The 24,849-nt window shown below is 33.7% G+C and overlaps 2 protein-coding genes across 2 annotated transcripts in view; one reads left to right on the top strand and one right to left on the bottom strand.

Moving 5' to 3' along the window:
- LOC145287846 (DCN1-like protein 1) overlaps window positions 1-7,196 on the bottom strand; it is a 53,551-nt gene extending 46,355 nt beyond the window's left edge. The window contains exons 1-2 of the mRNA XM_080135721.1: window positions 6,953-7,196; window positions 6,630-6,849 (exon numbers count right to left, since the gene is read on the bottom strand). Of these exons, the coding sequence (XP_079991847.1) occupies window positions 6,630-6,849; window positions 6,953-6,955 (223 nt within the window). The 5' untranslated portion in view covers window positions 6,956-7,196. The remainder of the gene's footprint in view (window positions 1-6,629; window positions 6,850-6,952) is intronic.
- LOC145287844 (DNA replication licensing factor mcm7-like) overlaps window positions 7,168-24,849 on the top strand; it is a 126,458-nt gene continuing 108,776 nt past the window's right edge. Inside the window, exon 1 of the mRNA XM_080135720.1 lies at window positions 7,168-7,343. Coding sequence (XP_079991846.1) covers window positions 7,313-7,343 — 31 coding nt within the window. The 5' untranslated portion in view covers window positions 7,168-7,312. The remainder of the gene's footprint in view (window positions 7,344-24,849) is intronic.

Consider the following 24,849-nt stretch of genomic DNA (forward strand, 5'->3'; position numbering starts at 1 on the left):
AGAACTGAAACTTGCAAGACAAACGAGGCATAGATTGAAGTTTATTTGTACCAAATATTATTGGAAAGAAAGGTTTGTATTTTATTAATGATTCCAGTATGGGGAGAGGCACTTATTTCAAATACCATGGATATATTTCCATTCTATTTTCAATTCATCCTCATTCACACCATTTTATTGTACGGCTATGAAACCTGTCTGATGAATGCAAACGACCTACGAAAGCTTGAGGCGTTTGATCAGTATTGTTTGTGGCACATCCTTTGTGTTTGTTCGCAACAGTTCATATCAAATGCCATTGATCATTCTCGCTGCAACAAGATCTCAGAACATCTTTGCTGGTTCAGTCACATTCTTTGTTATCCAGATGATTTCATCCATAAAGTCATTGAACTAGCCCCTCTACGGGGTTGGACAAAATGATGCAGAGATCAACCGAAAACTTAGCTCAGAATAGTGAAACATGATACTTAACTGATTCTGGACTCTTGCCTCTATGGGGTTTGCTGTTAGAACCATGATTGACTAATACTTATATCTGCTATTGCGGTGGACTGTCACACCTGGTCAGCATTCATTTGAGATGCAACAAACACTGCATGCACACGCACTGCTCTATTACAGAGCTGTTCATTCTTGCTGCAACATATCCTCCTTGTAGTAAGCTTTCCTCTCAAAATATCTGTTGGTTCGGTCACATTCTTCGTCATCACGCAGTTATTTCATCCATAAAACCTCTTCAAGGTTGAAAAAAAAAACAAACAAAAAAAAAAAAAAAAAAAAACAATGCAGAAACTAACTGAAAACCTGATTCAAAACTGATCCTGAACCCTTGCCTATATGGAGTTCGCTGCTGGAACCGTGAATAACTAATGCTTGTATCTGCAATTGTAGGGAACTGTTATGCCTGGTCAGCATTCATTTGGGACATAGCAAATTCTCTGGATGGAGCTGAACCAACCATTCATGGTGAATGCCAAACAAGTACATCATACAAAATGTAGGGACCCGATTTTCCGTTTCAAATTTTCCTCGTGTTTCTACTTTTAGTAAATTCCGTTTTTTTCCGTTTTTCACATTTACAAAATTTAATTTTCCTTAGTATTTATGTTTATTGAATTTTTAATACTTTTAAGAGAAAATGGAGATAAATTAAAACTTATAAAATAATTCAAGCTTTTATTCTATTTGAAAAAATACATGTTTTTACATGTTGGAATTTTTATCATCACAAAAAATATTTACAACAAATAACTTCAAGTATATTAAAACTACAACTTTTTTGCAAAGCAGTATTTCAATCATAATTCAAATACTTTAACAAAATTTAAACATTAATTCAAATATTAAAAAAAAAAAAAAAAAAAAAAAAAAAAAATCACAAATTGAAAAACAGCTCAAAATTTGAAATTTAATATTTTCCATATTATAAAATTAGCAATCAGTAAATCTTTAAAGTACAACATTGTCAATTGCTTGGTATTCGCAGGGGTTGATTTTCACGTTTTTTTTATTCATTAAATGAATATATTGAGAAAATGAACGTTCAACATCCACACTAGTAACAGGTATCCATATGACTTTATCAGCAATCTGTTTTAGAAGAGGAAATCTGCTCTTATTTGCATTCCGAAATGCTGGTATGTTAAAAGGATTTGGTAAGTTTTCTTTGCAGTTTACATATATTTGGAATTCTACAAGTTCAGTAGAAGGATTTTTAGCTGCAAATGTATCCATATTGTGATTTATACAGGGTAGTTGTCTTGGATCACATATACGAGCCGCATTGTAAAAGTTATACACAGGGTGGGCTTCCAGGTATTTATTCAATTTAGTAAAAGATAGGCTGAACAATTCTTGGAAGTTTGAGATAACTCTCCCTTTCTGCAGTTTTTAGTTCAGACAGAAGACGGTCAGTTTCAAGGCCAAATGTTAATTTTGATATACCTGCATGTAAATACTGTTTCACATCTTCCATCATATTATAAACACAAGCAAGTGGAGATTTGGTTTCTTTTAAGCTTTTATTAAATGTGTGCAGTTCTCTGTACTAAAATACAGATTGAGGCGCAGATTAAGGAAAGAGGCATGATGTAATCGATCATCATCTACTAATTCAAGAATTCTCTCTACTACAAGGCTATGACTCTTTTCTTGCTTAAAGAATCCTTCGTAAAATTGTATGAAAGATTAGTGATATCTGGCAGTATTAAACCAGGAATTCCAAACACGGGGTTAGTTTCACTTGTTCTTTAGGCAAATAATTTTCAAGCCATTTTAAATATCGTTTTTTTTGACTTGGCTTTCTAAAAAAGGCTGATTTGATGAAAGTAGTGAGTTGGGTAACATCAAATGCTGGTCAATTTGAGAATACTTCACCAACTAGATTTAAAATGTCTGCCAAACACAACACATGGTAGCTGTTAAAGATATTTGTTAAGACTTCTGAGCTTTTTTGCAATAGGCTGTCGAATCTGTTACAAAAGCAAGGATCTTTTCAAATTCTATGTCAAAATGAGTTATAGCTCGGACACATGCTTGACTTACTGTTTGATGATTGCATTCTGACAGGGTAACAACAAGAAATGACTCCCCATGAATGTTTGCAACAATATTTAAAATGCTGTGGTCACGACAGTTTCATCTGTTATGATAGTAATCCATTCATTCGCAAGCTTGGCTTTTAAAGCAGCAAAATGACAAGCAAATATTTTGGAAGATGAAGCTCCCTAATACAATTAACACTTGGAATAGAGCCACCTTCCTTACAATATTTTAGTAAAAATGGTCTCATTTTATCAAGGGGAATGTCCGATAAAGTGCACATTTTTAAAAAAATCAAGAAAAAATTCATCTCGTTTGTCTTTACTTTTGAACATTGTTGTAATAGTCTTCTGTTTCACTTGAGATGACTCAGTTGAAGATTTTTTTTCCGATATGAACTGCTCCCCACTACTACAAATCTGTCAACAGATAACAGCTACTAGTGACAAGGAAAACATGACCTCTTCCTTCTAAATGTTTTCCCTCTTTTTCAGGTTAAAACTATTTTCTTAAACCCCACTTCCACTTAATCAGGGAGATTATAAACAGTGTATTTGGAAGAGGAGAAATATTGTCTTTGATCTGCTTTGCTATACTTTCATAATTTTTTTAAAATATTTCAAAATAACATGAATATTTTCTATTTTTTCTTATATGAATGCAGAAACTGATTTTAAAATGTTTTTTAGGTTTCAAAAAAATTAGAAATATTTATAAAGAATAAAATTGAAAAAAAAAAAACAAAAACAAAAAAACAGGATCGTTTTATTAATTATAATATTTATACACTGCAAGTATTTAAGTATATTATTGAAAAAAAAAAACAAAAAAACAAAAAAAACAAAAAAAAAACAGAATTCCGTTTCAAATCTACAATTCCATGATTCCGTCCGCGATTCCGTGATCTGGGAAAATTGGGGTCCCTAAAATGCTTTGAGATGAGATTTCTTCAGGTTATACATACAGTTGGTTGCTATTATGAATATCATTGGTTTTACATGGCTATCGTCATATCTGCTTTAGTAGTGTTACATATATTGGATGGCTTTTAGAAAATGACTTGCAAACTATCCCTGTGGACATTTTTTTTTTTTATCACTTACCCTGTCACCTAAAGTACCCAACATCTACTAACCTAACAACTGTCATCCACCTTTTGTATAAAGTCATACCATCAAAAACTGTTATAAACACATTTCCCGATACAGCCAGATTTAATCTTTCTCAGAAGTCAGACGCAAGCCTGTTTTTAGGTCCACATTAAACATTCATCATATAATTCTTCTATCATTTCTCTTCATGCAACACATGTCCACAACTCTCATTGGCCTAGTTTTGCTTTCATACATTATTACACTGCATTCACTAGTCTCAGATTTTTCCGTTGCGTTCTACTAATTAATAATGCTAAGTTCCCTCAACTTACTCAATCCACTCTTAATTCTTGCTCCTTCCTGTGCTCTAATGGTGTAGCCAAGAAAACAATTCTGAACAAGCAAATATACTTTCTATATAGTGGCATTCTCATCCATCTCCATTGTCTTACAATTCTTGCACACAAACTTTTGTTCATTTTTTTTTTTTTTTTAATTAGTTTTGTTTTCTAAACAGAATTTTGAATGTAATTATTACGTATCTTCTGATCATGTAATTATTAGTTGAAATCAAATTGTATGTATTCTTACAATAGCCAATAAAACATAATACCACTATGTCCACTGCACTTGTCTTCACAATGTTTGTAATTAAAAAAAAAAAAAAAAAAAAAAAAAAAAAATTGAGTGTCACCAGATTCCCGTTCTACAAATTAGGCAAGGGAACTTTACATTTCTGGAGGATTTCTAACACTACAACCACTCTTTTGGTATTGTAATATTCACTCTCAAACCTAAACTTTGCATGGCATTCCAAGTTTTCAACTAAAATAGACCTATTGTTTCACAAGTACTAAATTCTTAACAATGCTAGGAAAAAGTCATAACATCTGGCGTTGTCCGGTAATCTTATTACCCCCCCCCCATTATGTTTTTTTTTTTTAATTAGTTTTCTTTTCTAAACAGAATTTTGAATGTTAAATGTAATTATTACGTATCTTCTGATCATTAAATTATTAGTTGAAATGTTCAAATTGTAGGTATTCTTACAATAGCCAACAAAACACAATAGGGGTGAAAAAAAAATAAATGTTACCAAATGTTTTGCTATAACTGTTTGGATCTTCGATAATCGCTCAAAATTCGAGAATTAAACAAAATACTGCTAAAAAAAACATTCAATCGTGCGAAAATGTATTGTTTTACAAGTATTTTCTTTAATTTCCGATTTCTGAGCTATTATCGAGAGTTTAAAATGGTAGAAACAAAACTTTTTTTTTTCAACTCAGACCTGACACTACCTTAATTTCAAAGTAAATAAACACTTTAAATAAATTAAAGCACACAAAAAACTTTTCCAGGTAAATAGAAAAGTAACTTATCTGGCCTTTAGTAACATTTTTTATTATAACAAACAAAAAAGAAAATGTTATCAAAGGGGGGAAATATAAGTTATATATATTTCCATTTTTTTGCTTTGTTGGCTATTGTAAAAAAATACAAAAATTGTAGGCAATTTTGTTAAAGCTATACATATCTATTCGGCAATGTAAATACTTCAAAATTACTTTCAACATCTAAAAAGTCCATAATTATTTAAATTCAACTGAGCAAAAGATTAAAACGGCTGACTTGTTTACGGAGATATTTACAGTGATGGATTTTTAACTTCGTAATTATTTTTTTTTTTAAACTAGAATTTTAAAAAGGTTTTTGTACTTTACCCTATAGATGTTTTCATTTCAATAAATGATCAATAGTAAAGAAAAATAATGGGCAAGTCACGCAGAAGCGAGAAACAATTTTATTAATAAAGAAATATTTTATTTTTGTTAATGTTTATTTAAAAATCCGCCCCCACCCATAAAACATAAACAAGCAGTAATTTTAGAGTATTTTTTGCTAATTATAGACTTTTATACTAATTCTTAACCTACAACCCGTACAAATATAAGTAGGAAGACTATTAAATTTAAATCCAGACTTCGTAATAAACAATAAAACTTTTATTAGTAAAATTGTATTGTACTAAAAAAAAAAAAACTACTACTAATAATACCACTACTAGTAAGGAAAAGGACAAAAAAAAAGCAGTTATCTGCCCTTAATTAAAGTGAATCTCCCACAAATAAATAAATAAAAAAAAAAAAAAAATGTAATAGTTAGAACAGTTTTTTTTAATTTTTTATGGATTATAGTTTAATTAACATTTACCTGAGATAGAAATGAAGCTAAATGATAGAGATCCGAGGTCTTTCTAAAAATAAATAAATAGCAAAGATTGTTTCTTTTTTAATATATCTTCCCGTACGTCGTTCGGAGAAGTAAATCACATTCAGAGTAAGCGACACTTTTCTACGACGAACTCGTCCTCAAACATGTATGACGTATATTTCGATATTTTTGGGCATGTTGCCAAAAACGAAAATAAGACCGTAAAAAAAAAAAAAAAAAAAAAAAAAAAAAAAACCAATGCTAAAAGCTAAATTAATCGTCACGAAATTTTTAACCTAATACGAGAAACATCCGTTGCTTGCAAGATGATTCAAGCGTTTATATTTGGTTTCCTTTCAGTCTCCAAAACTCATAATTCATGCAAATATATAGTTAAGTAAGGTTTGCGCAATCACCAACTGCATCTTTCTTGAATAGACATTGCTTTAATCTCGTGGCAACGTCGAAATAAGGACAGACAAGTGTCATTCCAAATTATTCCTTCTAAACAGAGTTACACAAGATTTGAGAGTCTAGTTTATTCTATTTTTAATCGATAGCTGGCGGCAGGATATATGAATTCATACTTTTCTTATCAGTATCAGAGAAAGTGATGAAGACAGAACTAGACACCGGCACGACGTGTTCACGGCCAGTCTGTAACCACTATCACGGTTTCAAGTTTTTTGACAACCTTTCTAAAGTTTTACGAATAAAATGTGACAAAAATAAATAAACAAGGTCTGTTTTTTTTTGTTTTTTTTTTTGTCAGGTTACCTTTATATCGAATCCAAAGGGCATCGAGCTTCCTCTTGTCAACAGTCGGTGGCCGCGAATGGTCCGTGTTGTACCGATCGGGATCTTGGAAATAATTATCCACGGCCACATCGAGCTTCCAATCGTGGAGACCCAGACAGATAATGGCAACCTTCTCACTAGTCTGCGTGCAGGCAGTAAATTGCCGAACTTTGTCCTTCTGTGAAGTCTTCAGCTTGTGCTATTTGGTAAAAGAGATGAGACAGTTAGTTCGAGTATATGTTCCCCACCCTCCGTGATAATTATTAGAATACAAATACACGACCGAATAAACAAACACTCACCATATTTCTCCTTCCTTCATACTAAACTCCACCAACCGGTCACCAGCGACTAAACTCGAATGAGCATGCGTCGATTTGCAGTCAAAACTCTAAAACTTACGTATTATTTAGTTTAAATTATATAAAACACATTTTCCTATGGTTTTAGAGGGTTTGCTGGTTTTTATAAGGATTAAAATATAAATTTAAATATTTTGTGGTGATATTATGAAACCACGTGAGAACGAGATTTTCGGACTCACGTGATCATATATTTCCCGCCGTTTTGAAAAACTTTTCTCGTCTCTTGTAGAACTTGACCACGCTGAAACCTTTTACAAATTTATCAAAAAAGAACGAAAGAAGAAGAAGAAAAAAAAAATGCCTCCCAGAGATTACATAGCTGAAAAAGGTACGTTCCACTTAATTATTGTGATCTTATTTTGAATTGAAAAATATTAGATAATATTTTAAATTAAAGTAGAATTTAAGAGTTGACCGTACGAATGATAAAAACAATGCTGACTTTTTTGGCGGGTAAATCTTGCATAAAAGAAAATGAAAGCAAAAATCTCTACATTTTTTCATATGAAAAAATTCTGATGAAATTATTTTGCTTTTACCTAATTTAAACTTATTAATTAGTTCTTATTTAGACTTAATTAATAAATCAAATATTTATCATGTACGTAGCCATCACTGAACGAAGATGTCATATTCCATATTTTTTTCGGTACTTATGCTCCGTGCTGAAATGTTATTATTTAAAAAGCCATTCTTAACATGGGGAGGGAGGGTGTTTTGTATTTTTGTATTCTGTACTTTAACCTTACAATTGAATAATAAAAAAAAAACTTTAAACTTGGAAATACGATTTAAAAAGTTTCCAAGTTTAATTAAAGTTTTTTTTTTTTTTATTCAATTGTAAGGTTAAAGTACAGAATACAAAAATACAAAACACCCTCCCCTTCCCATTTTAAGAATGGGTTTTTAAATAATAATGTTATATCAGCAGGGATCAATAAGTGCATGAGTACCTAATTGTTATTTTGATAATTTCGCGCCATATTTTAAAGAATGAAATCAGATTTAGTGTATGAGAAAATAAGGTAAATATCCAGATCCGCTACAGCACCGACCACTCTAATTTATTTTTTTAAAGGTAATTGAGGTCGCTGATAACGAATCTGATAGTCAAACTTGGGGCAAATTTACAGTTTGCATGATATTAACCCCTGAACCCACGAACTACTTTCCACAATTTTGCAGCTTCCGTTTACGGTACGCGCGAGCGCTGCAGCATGAACGACGGTTTGCTTCACCTAGCAAACTGCCTTCTGACATGGCGTACCAATCAAAAAATTACGGAATGACATTTTTTTTTTTTTTTTTTTTTTTTTTAATGACTTTTAAAGAAAAGTACAACAAATTGGGGGACCTTTTTTTTTTTTTTTTGTCTCACGTAGTTTTTAATGCGGTTTACAAAAACAAACATCTTTGTTTTTCATTCTTTTTTTTTTTTTGCGGGAGGGGGATTCAATTATAGAACTTGTGGCTTAATAGGTGCTTCTGCAGTTTAGTTAACCGTTTTTCCGTAAGTAACGCACCGACATTTACCAATTAGAACACCATTTAACATTTTTCGAAGATTTGGTACTGGTCGCGATTAGTTCCCTGCCGAACACCCTAAAAAACATTGACTTCTCCCTACGCATGAGCAAAGGACATGTTTTAGTTGCCATAGTAACTAAACGATCATGAATTTTTATCGACTTTGTTTTACTGTTTATGAATATTGAAATAAAAGACATTACTACACATTTATTAATATCTCACTTTTAATCACTTTTATCGACTTTTTTTTTTTTTTTTACTGTTTTACTGTTTGTGTCACTTTGATCGACATTTTCTCTTCTTTTTTAATAGCATTTTCTTAAAATGAATATTAAAATAATTTCCCAACTTTTTTCATTTCTATGTGTTTTTAGTTTTCTGTGTTGAATGAAACTTTTTCATTACAACAATAGTTATCGACCCCGGTTCTTTGGCTGACAAACGACATCTGTCGGCGGTTCTTGAAAAAAATTTGTCAAAAAAACAAAATATAACAAAAAATTTATCAAAAACAAAAACAAATATATAACAAATAAATGTTATCAAAGGCAAGATAAATTACTTTTCTACCAAACTAGATATAATTTTCGTGTTTTTATTCAATTTAACATGTTTATTCAGCTCAAAAAGCATACAGTGTTTACCGATGTATTGGAAAATTCAAAATGGCGGCCGACTCTCTCTTTAACACGGTAAGTTCGGGAAAAGGTGTTATAAATAATAAACTAGACAAAATACTATTAAAAAACACCGAATATATGTCAAGTTATGTCACGGTAACATATATTGAGCAAATTTCTAACAGTATTTTGTCTAGTTTATTATTTATTACACCTTTTTCCGAATACATCGGTAAACACTGTATGCTTTTCGAGCTGAATAAACATGTTAAATTGAATAAAAAACACGAAAAATATATCCAGTTTGGTAGAAAAGTAATTTATCTGGCCTTTGATAACATTTATTTGTTATATATTTGTTTTTTGACAACTTTTTCGAATCTGTGTACAGTAATACAAACCCATTAATCCCCATCCCTCTCCCCAACTTGGAGTGTTTTCCTTTTCTTGTTTTTTTCTTTTTCAACTAATTTTAAATTTTCCACCCCAAGGGTTTGTATTACTGTACACATAGATTCGAAAAAGTTGTCAAAAAACAAATATATAACAAATAAATGTTATCAAAGGCAAGATAAGTTACTTTTCTACTAAACGATATATTTTTTGTGTTTTTATTCAATGTAACATGTTTATTCAGCTCGAAAACCATACAGTGTTTACCGATGTATTGGAAAATTCAAGATGGCGTCTGACTCTCTCTTTAACACGGTACGTTTGGGTAAAGGTGTTATAAATAATAAACTAGACAAAATACTATTAAAAACCCACCGAATATATGTCAACTTATGTCACGGTAGCGAATTTCTAACAGTATTTTGTCTAGTTTATTATTTATAACACCTTTTCCCGAACTTACCGTGTTACAGAAAGTGTCGGGCGCCATTTTAAATTTTCCAATACATCGGTAAACATCTTGCCTTTGATAACACTTATTTGTTATATATTTGTTTTTTGACAACTTTTTCGAATCTATGTGTACAGTAATACAAACCCACTTAGAAAATTAGAAAATTCTTTGTTCTGGACCCCCTACCCCCAACGTAGTTTGCTTGGTGAAGCCATCGTTTATGCTACAGCGCGCATGCGCGTAGCGTAAACGGAAGCTGCAAAATGGTGAAAAGTAGTTCGTCGGTTCAGGGGTTAATACCATGCAAACAGTAAATTTGCCCCAAGTTTGACTATCAGATTCGTTGTCAGCGACCTCAATTACCTAACAAATTAGAGTGGTCGGTATTCTGTTGTAGCGGATCTGGATATTTACCGAAAATAAAAATCAAATTTTAAAGGCACGCAAAAATAATTTATTATATTTTTTGGTGCTAGTGCACTTACTGATCTGCGCTATTTTGTAAATCGTATTTCCAAGTGAAAGGTTTTTTTTTTATTTTTTTATTTTATTTTTTTTTTTATTCAATTGTAAGGTTAAAGTTGTAGTGAATAATGCATTATTGCATAGCTTACCTGGGTGTAGCTGCCAGAGGTGAGGATGCTCTTCCAACAGCCAAGAACAATAGCCTTGTGGTTATTTATACTAATAGAGTAAGGTAATATAAAAACCTTCCTCTTTGAAGATTCTTAGGTTATATCATGGTATGTTCTTATGGTGACTGACGAAGGATTTATATGCTGATGGATGTATAGTATGAATGTGGTATTGTGGTGGAAGTAGAGTGAAAGTAGGAACTAGTTAGATTAGTTAGCATTAGACAGCCATGTTCGGCCTTGTGCCAAATTTTTCTATTTTTTACTTTTGTAAAATTTCGAAAATAAATTATCATTCCTTTTTTTTTTTTTTTTTTTTTTTTTATGTTACTGTGGTTACAAGACCGGAGACGGTCGCGAAGAAGATTGTATTTTTTTTTTTTTTTTTTTTTGTCGCAACCTCACTTCAGGTTAGCTACTCTGTTATGACTTTTTTTCCCAATCCCCTCCTCATGTTAAGAATGGCTTTTTTATTTCAGCACGAATCAATAAGTGCATGCATGTACCTAACAAAACAATAACTTATGCAAGTTTTTTTTTTTAAATTAAAAAGGAAGGTGCTAATGAATGCACTTACTGATCCGCGCTATTTTTTTTAAATCGTATTTTCAAGTTTAAAGTTTTTTTTTTTTGTTTTTTTTTTCAATTGTAAGGTCAAAGTACAGAATAGGTACAAAACACCCTCCCCTCCCCATGTTAAGAATGGCTTTTTAAATAATAACGTTATTATTTCAGCGCGGATCACTCTCTGCGTGCATGAGTACCAAAAGGAAATACAAATAAGCGTGATTTATAAATTTTATAAAACTAAACAAATTAATAGTTTCGGAGATAGTAATATTTTTCCAATGGATTATTTTCTTTATAAAATAGATTTAAATATTTTGTTCGAATTTCGAAAACACAGGTATGTTTTCACGTTCATAATGTCTACTACATGGGAACGTTATTTTAAAGCGCCAATTATGTAAACACGATTTTCGTCTCGCAATTTCATTATTTTCGTTCGATGAAAAAAATTTGATTTATTTTGCCTTTCTTTTAAATGATACAAAAGTTATATTGATAATATTAATTTATAATAAAGTTACATCGTATTACATATAGTGTGGGGAAATTCTGTAATGAATTTTGGCAGTCCCTAGCGTGTGTACAGTACAGTATTGGAGATTTGATAAAGTGTCTTACTTAAGGGGGCGTTTCATCAGGATTTGTTTATGTTGGACTTGAAGACATTCAGGTTGTAGTCAGGTGGGAAACAGGCAAACGGACCAGTTCCACAGGCGTGCAGCGTGCACTTTAAATGAAAGTCCTGGAAGTGTATAGGTACTAGCCCCGGTTTGTGAACCGCGACTGGTTTTGCGTCCTTATCCACGTGAAATTCCAAAGGCTCACAGTTCATCATGGGTAGGGGCTGGTGTTCGCAGGTGTTGAACGCCGATGAGGCGTACTAATGCATTATATAGCCAGTCCTTGAGCACGGGGACATTTTCCTCCGTCGCGGCTATGCCTGGAGGCATTGTTGTGTGTTTGGGTGGCGGAGTCCCAACTCGCTGCTGGCAGCTGCACGAATGGTGGTTGGCTTCGTTTTCCAGTGATGATAGCGAGTCTGCAGGCCAGGCTACTGGAACTGCGGGGAAGTCTTTTGGGGATGACCCCTAAACATACTAGGGCCTCTCTGCACAGGAAAGCCTTCCCCACTTTATCCGACACGTAGAGGAGTTGTTTAGTACCCGGTGCTGAACCTACTATGTCAATGGTTGAGACTTCTGCAAGGATGCCACCAATGACGCCCATGTCTTCTGTTATGGCTCCTCGCATGGCTAGCTTCACGGGAGATATGTCTGACTTTGCCACACCCATAGCTAGGGCCGTCCTGAGGGGAATTACGGAACTTTGGCACCCGGAATCACCTACCATAGGTATTTCGACCGTGGTGGGGGTCGAGTTCTGCAAAGGGTATCCCAATGTCTCGTGATCGTCTGGAAGTGGAGTAAGGCGCAGGCGCACAGTTAGAATAGGATGAGGCTTAGACGGCCGGGCAATCCATTTGTCCTCATACACGTGGTGTTCCATGGGACCGCGCTGGGCCGGTCTATTTGGCAGATTTTCTACCGCGCAAAGTTGATGGTAGATTGCGGTTGCATCGTCATCTTCAGTGCTCAGATTGACTGTCGTTTTCCTGCCCTTATTCTTTGACCTGGAGTTTTGTTGGCACCACCTGGATGACTTGTCGCGGTGTCCCCATCCATTGCAATCTGAGCACCTGCTGCAGCAGGTGGCGTAGTGCCCTTTGATGGAGCATTTGCTCATTTGTTGCATGTGGTGAGCCATGCGGGTGCGGGGCACATCTTAGCGCGATTATTCCTATCATTTGGTTGGCCATGGCTGCGTCCGCCACTTCTCTGTTGGGGTGTTTTTCGCCTCTGACCGCGATGTCGTCAGGTATATTTTGTGTTGAGTTTGGTGGGACATTGCAGCAGTGTTATCGCCAACCGCAGCCCTGGTGGACTTTCCCTGCTCCTTTTGGGCAATCAAGTCCACAGTTTATTCCCGAGTGCGGTCAGTTTTCGGGTCCCCCAGTATCTCAGTGAGGATCTCTGGGTCTGCAATGCCTCGGATGAGGTTATCCAGAATAATCTCGGCGCTGTAATCGTATTGGTGCTGACATCCGGTTTCTTTACACCTAGCGGTAAACTTGCAAAGGGCAGCCAGGCAGCCTGCCCTTTCAGCGCCGCCAGAAATGTTCTTATGGGGGTACCTGGGGTTTAAACCATTTTGCTTAGTCGCATGCGATGAAGTGGACCAGTGTGCTTTCCTCCTTGACTGCGAGGCGTTTAATGGCAGCCAGGAGTTCGGCCTCAGGCATGGATGCTACATCATTCTGCAGGTCCCTTAGGATGTCTTGCTTTAGTTCCTCATCGCAACAATAGAATAGTGCCGTTGTGCATTTGTGCACATGGTGGTAGGCACCGTCATGCCGGTCTTATACATATTCCACTGTGTGGTGAATGAAGACCACTGACCAGGAGAGCTCCCTGCAGTGAAAAATAGTGAATAATTCCACCCCATCTTTCCAAGCTTATAACTCCTCGAAAAATGTAATTCAAGCCCTAATTTTTTTTTTCAATTAAAGGAGCAAGGACCAAGGTTTTATTAAAAAAAAAAAAAACAAAAAAAAAACAATGTGTTTTTTTTTTTTTTAAAAAAAAGGTTTTAAACTTCGGACTTTACAGGTAAATTTCTAAAAAAGCGATTTTTTTTTTTTTTTTTTTAAATTTGAATATATTATTTATTGACCTTTTCTCTTCAATTTGTGATATATAAAACTCCCCGACATAAATTATTTACTTTTTAATAGACATTTCAAAATGGGTGACACTTGGGGGGGGGGGCCTGAATTAAAAAAAAACGTTTGTCTAAAATATTATATTCGGTTTATTGGAAAGAACATAAAATTTCACATTGACCCTGAAAATATCGTAAAAATAGAATCAATAGAAAAAATTTTGATAGATTTTTAAAGTTTAAAAATTGAAAAATATTGAGTTCGGAAAATTCATTACTGTTTTTAAAAAAAAAAAAAAAATATTTCTATTACTTTTAAAACAACTTTAATAGTTTATTTTGGAAGTATAATCCATAAAGAAAATAAATAACCCACTTTTAACAGAGAAATTACGAGATTTTTATATTTTATTCGCAGTTTCTTGTTAGGGGTGTCAAATTCCTACAAAAATTCTGATACTGCTATCCCTGCACTAATAGATGGAGGCTGCAATTTAAGTACTGGTTTCGGGGATGGCTGTGCCGACATTGGATGTGCAGACTGCTGGTGCATGCTCATTGGGTTGGGTTTTGTACCCACAGTTTGCAACAGGACAAGCTAATTCGATGCTAGACATAACTGGATATTGGTTGTCGGTATCAGAATGGGAAGAGTCCTCGCTGGGTGAGTACATATGAGGTGGATCACCGTCTAGAAGGCTCCATGATGTAGAGGACATAAATGAAAGTCCTCATCTTCTGTTGGTTGCTGGACGACATGAAAACAGATGTCCTTTACATCAGAGCCTGAAAGAAAGAAGCTTTGTTCATGGAATCTACGTTTTGGTTTTGGCACAGATAGAATGGGGAAAATTTTTGACAGTGGTTTCAACTAGACGGGTGTTTATTATGAAAGATTGGCGAGGGAGGACCAGAAATTGGAGTTCAGACGAGCACTTGCCATGGAAGTAACGATAAAACAAAGACAGGCTCGCAACATCTCTCCTGTGGGAGAGAGGTTGCAGGGAAGAGAAAAGGGCATCCCCCCCTACGAAGCCTATTTTGTACTCCGTCGAGGCAGGATAGGCTGTTTTTAGCAGCTTCTGCCCAGATGGCAGCAGTATTCAATCCTTGGACGTACTTGGCTTTTATATAGTGAATTGCATCACTGCATCAGTAGTGAGATATCTTTTGGAGCGGTAGAAGGACCCCACGATTTTCCCAGCGACCTTGGCAACAAACTTGATGTATGTGTTCCACTAGGTGTGTCAGAAATTTCGTGAAAATAGTGAATAATTCCACCCCATCTTTCCAAGCTTATAACTCCTCGAAAAATGTAATTCAAGCCCTAATTTTTTTTTTTTCCAATTAAAGGAGCAAGGACCAAGGTTTCATTAAAAAAGAAAACATTTTTTTTTTTTTAAGGTTTTAAACTTCGGACTTTACAGGTAAATTTCTAAACAAAATTACTTTTTTTTGTTTTAAATTTGAATATATTATTTATTGACCCTTTTCTCTTCAATTTGTGATATATAAGACTTTGGTACATAAATTAATTATTTACTTTTTAATAGACATTTCAAAATGGGAGGCGTAAATTATTCGACCCCCTGTCTTTCCAAGCTTATAACTCCTCGAAAAATGTAATTCAAGCCCTAATTTTATTTTGAATTAAAGGAGCAAGGACCAAGGTTCCATTAAAAAAGAAAAAACAAATAACGTAGTTTAAAAAAAAAAGGTTTTAAACTTCAAACTTTACAGGTAAAATTCTAAAAAAACACTACGTTTTTTTTTTTTTGTTTTAAATTTGAATATATTATTTATTGACCTTTTCTCTTCAATTTGTGAGTAAATTATTTACTTTTCGGTGAGTAAATTATTTACTTTTTAATAGACACTTTAAAATGGGGTGGGGGGCGTGGATTAAAAAAAACAACGTTTGTCTAAAATATTATATTCGGTTTATTGGAAAGAACATAAAATTTCACATTGACCCTGAAAATATCGTAAAAATAGAATCAATAGAAAAATTTTGATAGATTTTTAAAGTTTAAAAATTGAAAAATATTGAGTTCGGAAAATTTATTACTGTTTAAAAAAAAAAAAAATTTCTATTACTTTTAAAACAACTTTAATAGTTTATTTTGGAAGTATAATCCATAAAGAAAATAAACAATCCACTTTTAACAGAGAAATTACGAGATTTTTATATTTTATTCGCAGTTTCTTGTTAGGGGTGTCAAAAATTTCTACAAAAATTCTGATACACCTAGTGTTCCACTTCAGACCCGGAGTAAAGGTCAAGCCCAGATGCTTGTCAAAACATAGAGCTTCCCCAAGACGAGAGCCATCCATTTCAATTGATGCCAGATGTGGATGAGAGCATTGATGTAAAGAAGCTTGGTTTTAGATGCATTAAAAGTAACCAGTTACCTCTCCCCCCCCCCCCACTATAAAATGTCAGAAAAATAGAAGCTATTGTGAACAATCCTATCAATTTGCTTGTTCTGTCTGTCGAGAATGTAAAAGGAAGTCTTTGAAATAAAAAAGCTTATAAAAAAAAAGTATGTAAAATGAGAATTCAGTAAGTAGAAACAATAGCAAAAAACAAAGGTAAATGATATTTTTTACTATAACAGAATACAAAGCAGTATAGTTTGATATTTTTAAATGTTATTGAGACTTCTAAGAATGAATAGGGCATTTAAATCCGTTGCAAATTTAGCTTTTAGTATTAATACCTGTTTCTTGAAATTCTTTTATGTATGGCTGCCAATTTTGTAAAGAAAATGCAAAGCTTTGGATGATATTAATACCTGTTTCTTGAAAGCTATTCACAAAGAATAATTTAAACTTTTTTATCATTCAGAAAAAGGAATCCTGCCAGTTTTATGTGTAAATTTTAAGCACAAATAGCTGAATTTTATGAAAATAACCAAAGAAAGCGAATTTTAAAGGCTCATGTATTTTATCACATGGCCCTAGGTGCAATAAACTTTGCTCATGGAAAGTGTTATTTAGTGCTGCATAAACACATTCATAATCCTAAAGATGAATAAAAGAAAGCATTGTGGTTTTACTGTAAACAATAAGACGGATGAAGACACATTCCTACTTGGAAAATTGTTATTCTTGAATAACTTCTCAAGTCAGTCATGGAGTCACAAGACAGTTATAATTAATTTGGATTTATCTAGGAAAGCCTTTGTAGATTGGAGATCATTCTGTTTCGAGTTTATCAAGGAGTGGTTAAAAAACAAAGAACCGATAGGTGTTGTTGTTAAGGTAGAACTAGACAAGATACTTATATAGTTCATCGTAAATATAACTGAAGATAAATTCTCAAGCAATTTTGGCAACATAGAAAGCATCTCTAAACATAGCTTTATCATCACCCTTTCAGACGCAGGAGATGGACTTAACGAGGAAACCATAATTCCCTTAATAATGGGTCCAGCCATTTACAGTGATTCTTGGAAAGCTTAGAATAATATAGAAGACTATTCTTTCGGTGATTATGCCATAAATCACTCTGAGAATTTTGTGAACCCAGAGGACCTCGAAATTCATGCATAAAATAGTGAAAAGACCTAGTATTTGCACCACATATTTACTTGCTAGCTATCTTTTCATCAGAAGTGTAAAGGACGAACCTGACATGATGCTTAATAAATTTTTCAAATGAGTAAAAAAGTAAATTAATATTTTTTAATGTTTTCTTTGCATGCAAAGGTCGTTTTTTTCTCCTTTTCCTTGTCTTTTTTTCATTAAAATGAGTCAAAGTCTTTCTTAAATTGTTTTATTTTTTATTCGTGTGTAAATCTGTGGCGCATGCATTGTGAGCAATTTGTTTGGAATTGTCTGTTGTACAAAGGAAAATAATCCCCAAGAAACTTGTATTATACCGTCCAAGCAGTAAATTTGTGAAAGCTCTAAATGTCATTAGTTTTTAGTGGGCGCCAAAACCCCTAAAAACAAACTAGTGCTCAGTATTCTGTTGCAGTGAAAGGTAACATTCACTAGTTAAAATAACTTTTGTACCATTTAAAAGAAGTAAAAAATAAACTAATAATTAAAAAGAATTTTTCCAGTGTACGAAAATACGAAAATAACACTAAAATTGTGTTCACATTATTGACACCTTGAAATAACATTCCTATGTAGTTAGTATGTTTTAATAAATGTTGCAAAAATCAGCAAATGGTCAGATTTTCATGAAATTTTCTATGCTTATTCACTTTTCAATTAGAAATGTTTAAAATGCAGATTTTTTAAAATTGGAAATTTTTTCTTATGTGTTTACCCTACTTATTTAATCTGAATAAAAGATTAGAATTGAGCAAAATCTCAACATGTAATGAAGCTGAAGGGTTAAAAACAAAACGAAATATTTTTTCTTGAATTCATAAATAGAAAATTGAAGTTCAATATCATGTTTTGTAAAAAAAAAAAAAAAAAAAAAAATTCAGTTCTCAAATCAATTGAATTACAAAGAAAAAAAAACAATTTTTTTTTTGTTTTTAAATGATTTAAATTTGATAGTTTTGAACGATCAGTTTGAAAAAAAATTTAGAGTACGTTTTTGAAAAATATTTTAATATAAAAATGATTATTGCCATCGGTAAAATATCGAAATATATTGTATAAATATTTGACATTAGTGCCTTCATGTTTTTAACGCTTTTTTTTTTTTTTTTAGGACCCCCTCCCCAATGGGCACTCATTACAGATAAATTATTAATGTTAGCATGGCATAAAACTTATTAATACGTTTGCCATTTGAATTCACATATTTATTGTATAAGAAAAAATATTAACCCAACAATACATAAATATTTTAAAATAGTACGTTTGTATTTTTTAAAAATATGTGTAAATATAAAGATGTAACAAAACAATAGCAAAAAGATGTTATTTCCATTTAATTTTTAGTGCTTTTAGTCATCCGTCAAATTTACACATAGACAAAAAATGATATTGTCGATTTGCCACAGAGAAATGGAGGCCTCTACTGTCTGGATTTAATGTTTAACGTCTTCATGCAATGCATATCCTCATTGCTCACTGGCCAGGTTTCACCTGCGTACATTATCACACGGCTTCACTTGGGGCAACAGTGTAGTTTCTGTACCATTTTCTGATATCACTATTCTAGTTCATATCAAAGATGACTTCCAGGATGAATTGCAATATGTGTGAAGTTGGTTATCGCCCACACAAACAACTATTGTTCATGATAGTAAGGTACAGAGAGCATTTGTTGGCTTCCCCACAAGAGCAAAATGTGGCACAAGGTCGTTAATGTGCGGAGAGATAAAAATTGCCTTAGTTAATGTAGAAACCCTTCTATACTAAGGACAAATTGACTTCAGTGGAGCATCAGAACAGATACTACACTCTGATCTTCGTCCAAAGGTTGATTAATTTTTGTCAGTTATGTCAGAAGGCTGTGGCTGTGGCATGCAGTAACTCTTTCTATTGGTAGATCAGTTCACTCCGCATTTAATATAATTTAATTATCCTTAACAAAAGATAATCTGGTTTTCCAAAAAGGAAGGGAATCAGATTCATATCAAGTCTTACAGAATGATTCTGTGATCTTAGAACAACATTTGATGTAGAATCATTTCTCCTGGTAAACTTATCCTAGCACTAAGTGGAACCAATCTACACTCCTCAATCTTCTCTAATCGCTTTTTCATAACTGGATACTTCCCACTGTTCTGTAAGGATTCAGTGTAAACACTTGCATGAATTTGGAGTTTATATTCGTAACACTTGACAAGAGAACATGGTCTAGAATCAGATAATCAGGCCTACATCATTTTGACATGATTGGATACCCCCCTCCCATGTCTTATATCTTATGTCGGATAGACACATGTACTGACTTGGAGTTCATATACTCTTGAATCAGATACTCAAGCCTACATGTACTTTAGATTTATCTTACAATCTTACAACAGTTATCGTTATTTTCATGGCAAGGGCTCATCTGAACTTCAATCTATGGTCCCCCCTCGCCAGACTTTCACGAAAAACACCCGTCTAGCCAAAACCACTATCAACAATTTCCCACACTCTTTATCTGTGCCTAAACCTAAATGTAGATTCCATGAACAAAGTTTCTTTCTTAGAACTGCACGCCTGTGGAACTCTCTCCCATTTGGCTGCTTTCCAGCTGACTACAATCTGATTGTCTTCAAGTCTAACGTAAACAAGTTCTTGATGAATCACCCCCTTCAGTAATCCAATTTACAAAATTTCCCCGAATTGTTTTACTATGCTATAATCACAATGACTAATATATACCCATTAACCCTTATCCTCGAGTGGCCCCCGGGCCTTGATAAGTGGTGATTCCTATGTAAAAATGAAATTAATTTACTAAAAAGCATATAAAATAAAAATAAAAAAGGCCTTCAAACCTCTCGATAAAATCTTGCATGATCTTGATGTGATATTTTGATAGGTGGTTTTTATTATGCATATGATTTTCAACCAAATACGTTGAATTGTTCTACATTTTGCTGACAAACTGAATGCTAAGTTTTAAATTGGTCTGATTTTGTAGGAGTGCCTTATTTTTAAAAACAAAAATACTCAAAAGAATTATTGGTTGGAGCAGCACAGGACCAGAACAAAGTTCTGAAAGTTCATTATCTAAACGTTTTGGGTTCGAATCGTGGTGTGAGATGTTTTTTTTTTTTTTTTTTTTTTCTTCTTCCCCTCCCCCCGATTTTTTCAATTTAAATATTGAATCCTGTGTTATTTAAGCCATTTTTCACGTGATGTTCGTTTTCCTGTTTTTCTTTTTTTTAATTTTTTTTTTTTTTTACTTCGCTTATTCTTAGTGACACCCGGGTATCCACTGATTTTAAAAATTTTAATATCGAAACAGGCTTATTTAAGCCATTTTTCACGTGTTCGTTTTCTGTTTTCATCGTTCGTTTGCCTTGCGTTAGATTTTTTTTTTTTTTTTTTTTTTTAATGCGCTTAATTAAAACGTTGTTTTCTTTTCTTACTTCGCTTGACGACTTACAAACATCTTTCACTAACTCATTATGGCTGGCCGATACCCCCCCCCCCCCCCGCTTAATTAAAACGTTGTTTTCTTTTCTTACTTCGCTTATAACAATGCTTACATCGTCGTCGTCACGCTCGACGACTTTCAAACATCTTTCACTAACTCATTCTGGTTGGCCGATTTTGTTTTCAAACTTCGCCTCAGGGCTTCGGGTTCGATCCCCCCCCTCCCACCCCAGAACACCACACACACCTACAAACACACGGGCAATGCTGGGTACCCCTTGCTAGTATAGATATAGAAGCGAAAATGTATGTATGTGTGTTCGCTTTTTCTGTGTGTCTACAAAAGGCTTCTTTCAGAGAAGCGGTCGCTCGGTTCACAACTTTTTAAAACTTTTTATATCCCATACAAATCGTAATATCTCACAGTTAACAATGAAGCTCGCCTGTCTATTTAATTTGCTCGATTTCGGGAAGATAAATATTCAATATTTGTCGCTCGCCGCATGTGGGTTAGTCTTTTTCCTATAACATCTTGGGAGCGAGGAAAAAAGCGTTCAGCAGTAAATGAAATCCCGCAGTCAAATTGACCTCATTAACTCATTAAAACGAGCACCTGCTAAATCCAACTAATTAAATAAAGTCAAACATGTTTCCGTTAGCATGTCACGGTGGGGCAATGGTTAACGTCGCACGTTTTTTTTTTTTTTTTCACAACTTTGCCTCAACGGTTCGGGTTCGATCCTCATACTTACTTTTTCTTTTTTTTTTAACCCCCCCAAACACCTGGGCAACGCCGGGTACCCCTCGCTAGTTAAATATAAATTAAATTAAAAATAAATGAAATAAATCAACTTTAAATATTTCTAAACAGAACAGTTAAAACAATTCTAATAACATTCATTACATGGGGTTAATAAGTAGATTTTCTTTAATCTAGTATGCAAATAAGATTACTTGAATGTAGATTGCCTTTGAATAAAAGTGTAAAAGTCTGTTTATGAAAATGAATTTGTGAAAACTAACTTTTGTAAAAGTCAGATTGTGAACAATGAACCAAGTGGTGTTTTTTTTTTTTTTTTTTTTTATATAGAGATGAGTCAATAAAGTGATTTAATTGTGTAATTGAGCAAAGCATATTAAGAAATAAGTCTAATACGCATAGATAAAAATGCAGTTTGGTTTTACGGAAAAGTACAACTGGCGCTATACTTGCCCTGAAACAAGTGAAAGAATTACCTTCACAAGAAGAACCTGTATTTTGCTTTTGTGGATGTGGTGAAAGTTTTTAAGTGCCAAAGGAGCATGTATGGTGTGGATTCTGTATAAATTTGGTAGAAATAAGTTGGTGATATCAATTGCTTAAGTAATGTATAGAAATGCTTAGTCATGTTAAAATTGACTGCACATTAAGTGACAGCTTAAAAATAGGTTCTCTACTGAATTGCTTTTCATTTGTGTCTTAGAAGCGTTGTCTGGGAAACGTTGTCTATGGTCGTTCACCAGAGATGCTGATGATTTAGTAATGGATAAAAACTTAAAAGCTATTTAGAGTAAAGGCAAGGGTGTAATCAGGAAGGACCAATAGAGAAGGGGGTCCAAATTTTTAAAGCAAAATTTTTACAAAATATATTTTAGGGCAACCTAAAAATTGCAATTAATGTTGATTGAATATTCTTAAAATGTGAAATTTAAAAATTGATTTTTTTATGAAACTTTTTTTTATATAATATGCAATTTTTGTGTTGCCCTAATTATAACTTTTCATGTTTCATAATTTTATTTTGTCTGGTACCTTTTGTCACATTCTGGTTGTAATTAAATACTTATAGATATACGAAGCAACATGAACGAAACAACACAAAGTTTTGTTTCGTTTTTGTACAAAAAAAAATGAAAATAGTAAATATTTTGATTGGAACAAAACAAATCCAACCCTGCAAAAGGTAGGTAAACTTTAAGACGTTATTGTGAAATGGCAGACTATTGATTCCTTAGCAGTAAATAATTCTGACATTAGCAGGCAAATTATTTATAAGGCAAAAGCCTGGCTGTCCTACTGCTGCTTTAAATTCAGTTAAAAAAAATTCTGGTCAATTCTGAGAGGGCCCAAAAAGCCTGGCTATTCACTCTTGAGTAAAGGTATGAGAGTGAATTTTGCTGAGTTTGTGAAAAGGGAGTCTGGTGTAATTTAATGTTTTGTGATACTTGTAAGTATTAGGTACATACGTTTGATGGATTTACTCTTAGATTGAGAAATGATAGATTTATATGCAAGTAGAAGTAAAGATGGATGAGAACTTAGATATGATAAAGTATATTTGAATGATAAAGCTATGGCGGTTGTCAAAGTTTATACTTTGGTGATAACGCCGGGGAAAGAAAAATAAGACCTAATGGGGCCGACATAAGTTGCGCAGTGGACATAAGTCCATGGCAGAGCGGAAACGACAGCAACATTATGAGGTGTCTGAGACCTCTGGTGTTGACAATTTTTAAAATTAAATCAAGGTCGAACGCCATGACATGGGGGCTGTGATGGCATATAAGCGGGCATCAGGGGCAACCGAGCGGGAAAGAAACAAGGGGAGTCTGAGTTCGCTATTTGGAAGCGATGGCCGGTTTGATTTAGAGTGGCAGCCGAGGCAACGTTTGAGGTGTCTGTTTCTACTTTAAGGGGTATGTTGGGATCAATTGTCATAAATAAAGCATGCTCGAGTTCTTTGAGGTTGGATTCAGGTAGAGGGAAAACTTGGTTCTATGCTAGCTGTTAAATTTTATCTGAGAAATGAGGAATCCATTGAGTATAATATGAAAACATTCTGACAATCCGCTGTTGTGATTTATCATCTTGTGATGATGGGGGTAGATATCATCTTGTGATGGGGGTAGATATCTCATGGCACGGAAACGTTCAGGATTTGATTTTACAACTTCAAACAAGACTTCATGCTCTAATAGGGTGACTCTCAGTTCACATAATGTTCTTTTTCTCATTGGAACTTATGCCATACTTCCTGACAACATTTAAGAAATTATTAATGTTTTCATCATGTTCCATCATTACTGCTGCATATAGTAATATATTAACATGCACAAGTGTTGGCAACCTTCTCATGTTTTATTGAATTATCTATCGATCATTGGAAACCTGATACGCCGTTTGTTACGCCAAATGGTATGTGGCAGAATTGATATAAAATTCCACAGGTTTCGAAAGTTGTCAATTTCTTTTTTCTTGTATTGATATTTGAGGACGGCATTGTGTCCTCTGATATGCATTCCACCCATGTAGTCTCATTGCTTCATCTTGCTAAGCAACAAACATGTTTGGGATTACCAAAATTCACTGTTTTCAATCATGCATACCTGCGATTCTAAGTGAATAACTTGTAACGATTCGTAACAGGTAAGACGAATGATAACCAGTTAATAAGGCTTTGTTCCTCAAGAATCACAGGTATGCATTCTCTGAAATAGAAGAATGAGAAATTGCTAAAATTTGCTAAAATTTTACAGTGACAATGTTAATATGATAGTATCATTTCAAATATCCCCCCCCCCCAGTTTTATCAAAGGACCTACTGTTGATTTTATATGTAGGACCCTTCTTGTGCAGTGGTAAAACTTCTCAAATACACTTGTAATGTTAGGCTGTATAAGATTGTTAACTTTGGTTAAAATCAGACTTTCTTCTTTAATCAGATGTTTTTTATACTTAACAGGCATTTTGATTAAAAACCTCCGAACACTCCCAGACACATAAAATAAGGAAAACTTTTGAAGTGATTAATGCGAATTTGTAAACATAATCTACAACATAAATTTAGGCAGTATGAATTATTGTGGAGCTATCTTACTTTGTTTCCTGAAAACCTTTTTCAAAGTGGCAGGTGAGAGTTACGT

The sequence above is a fragment of the Euprymna scolopes genome, chromosome 11 (genome assembly GCF_053919585.1).
Source record: "Euprymna scolopes isolate OS-2025 chromosome 11, ASM5391958v1, whole genome shotgun sequence".
Lineage (NCBI taxonomy): Eukaryota > Metazoa > Mollusca > Cephalopoda > Sepiida > Sepiolidae > Euprymna > Euprymna scolopes.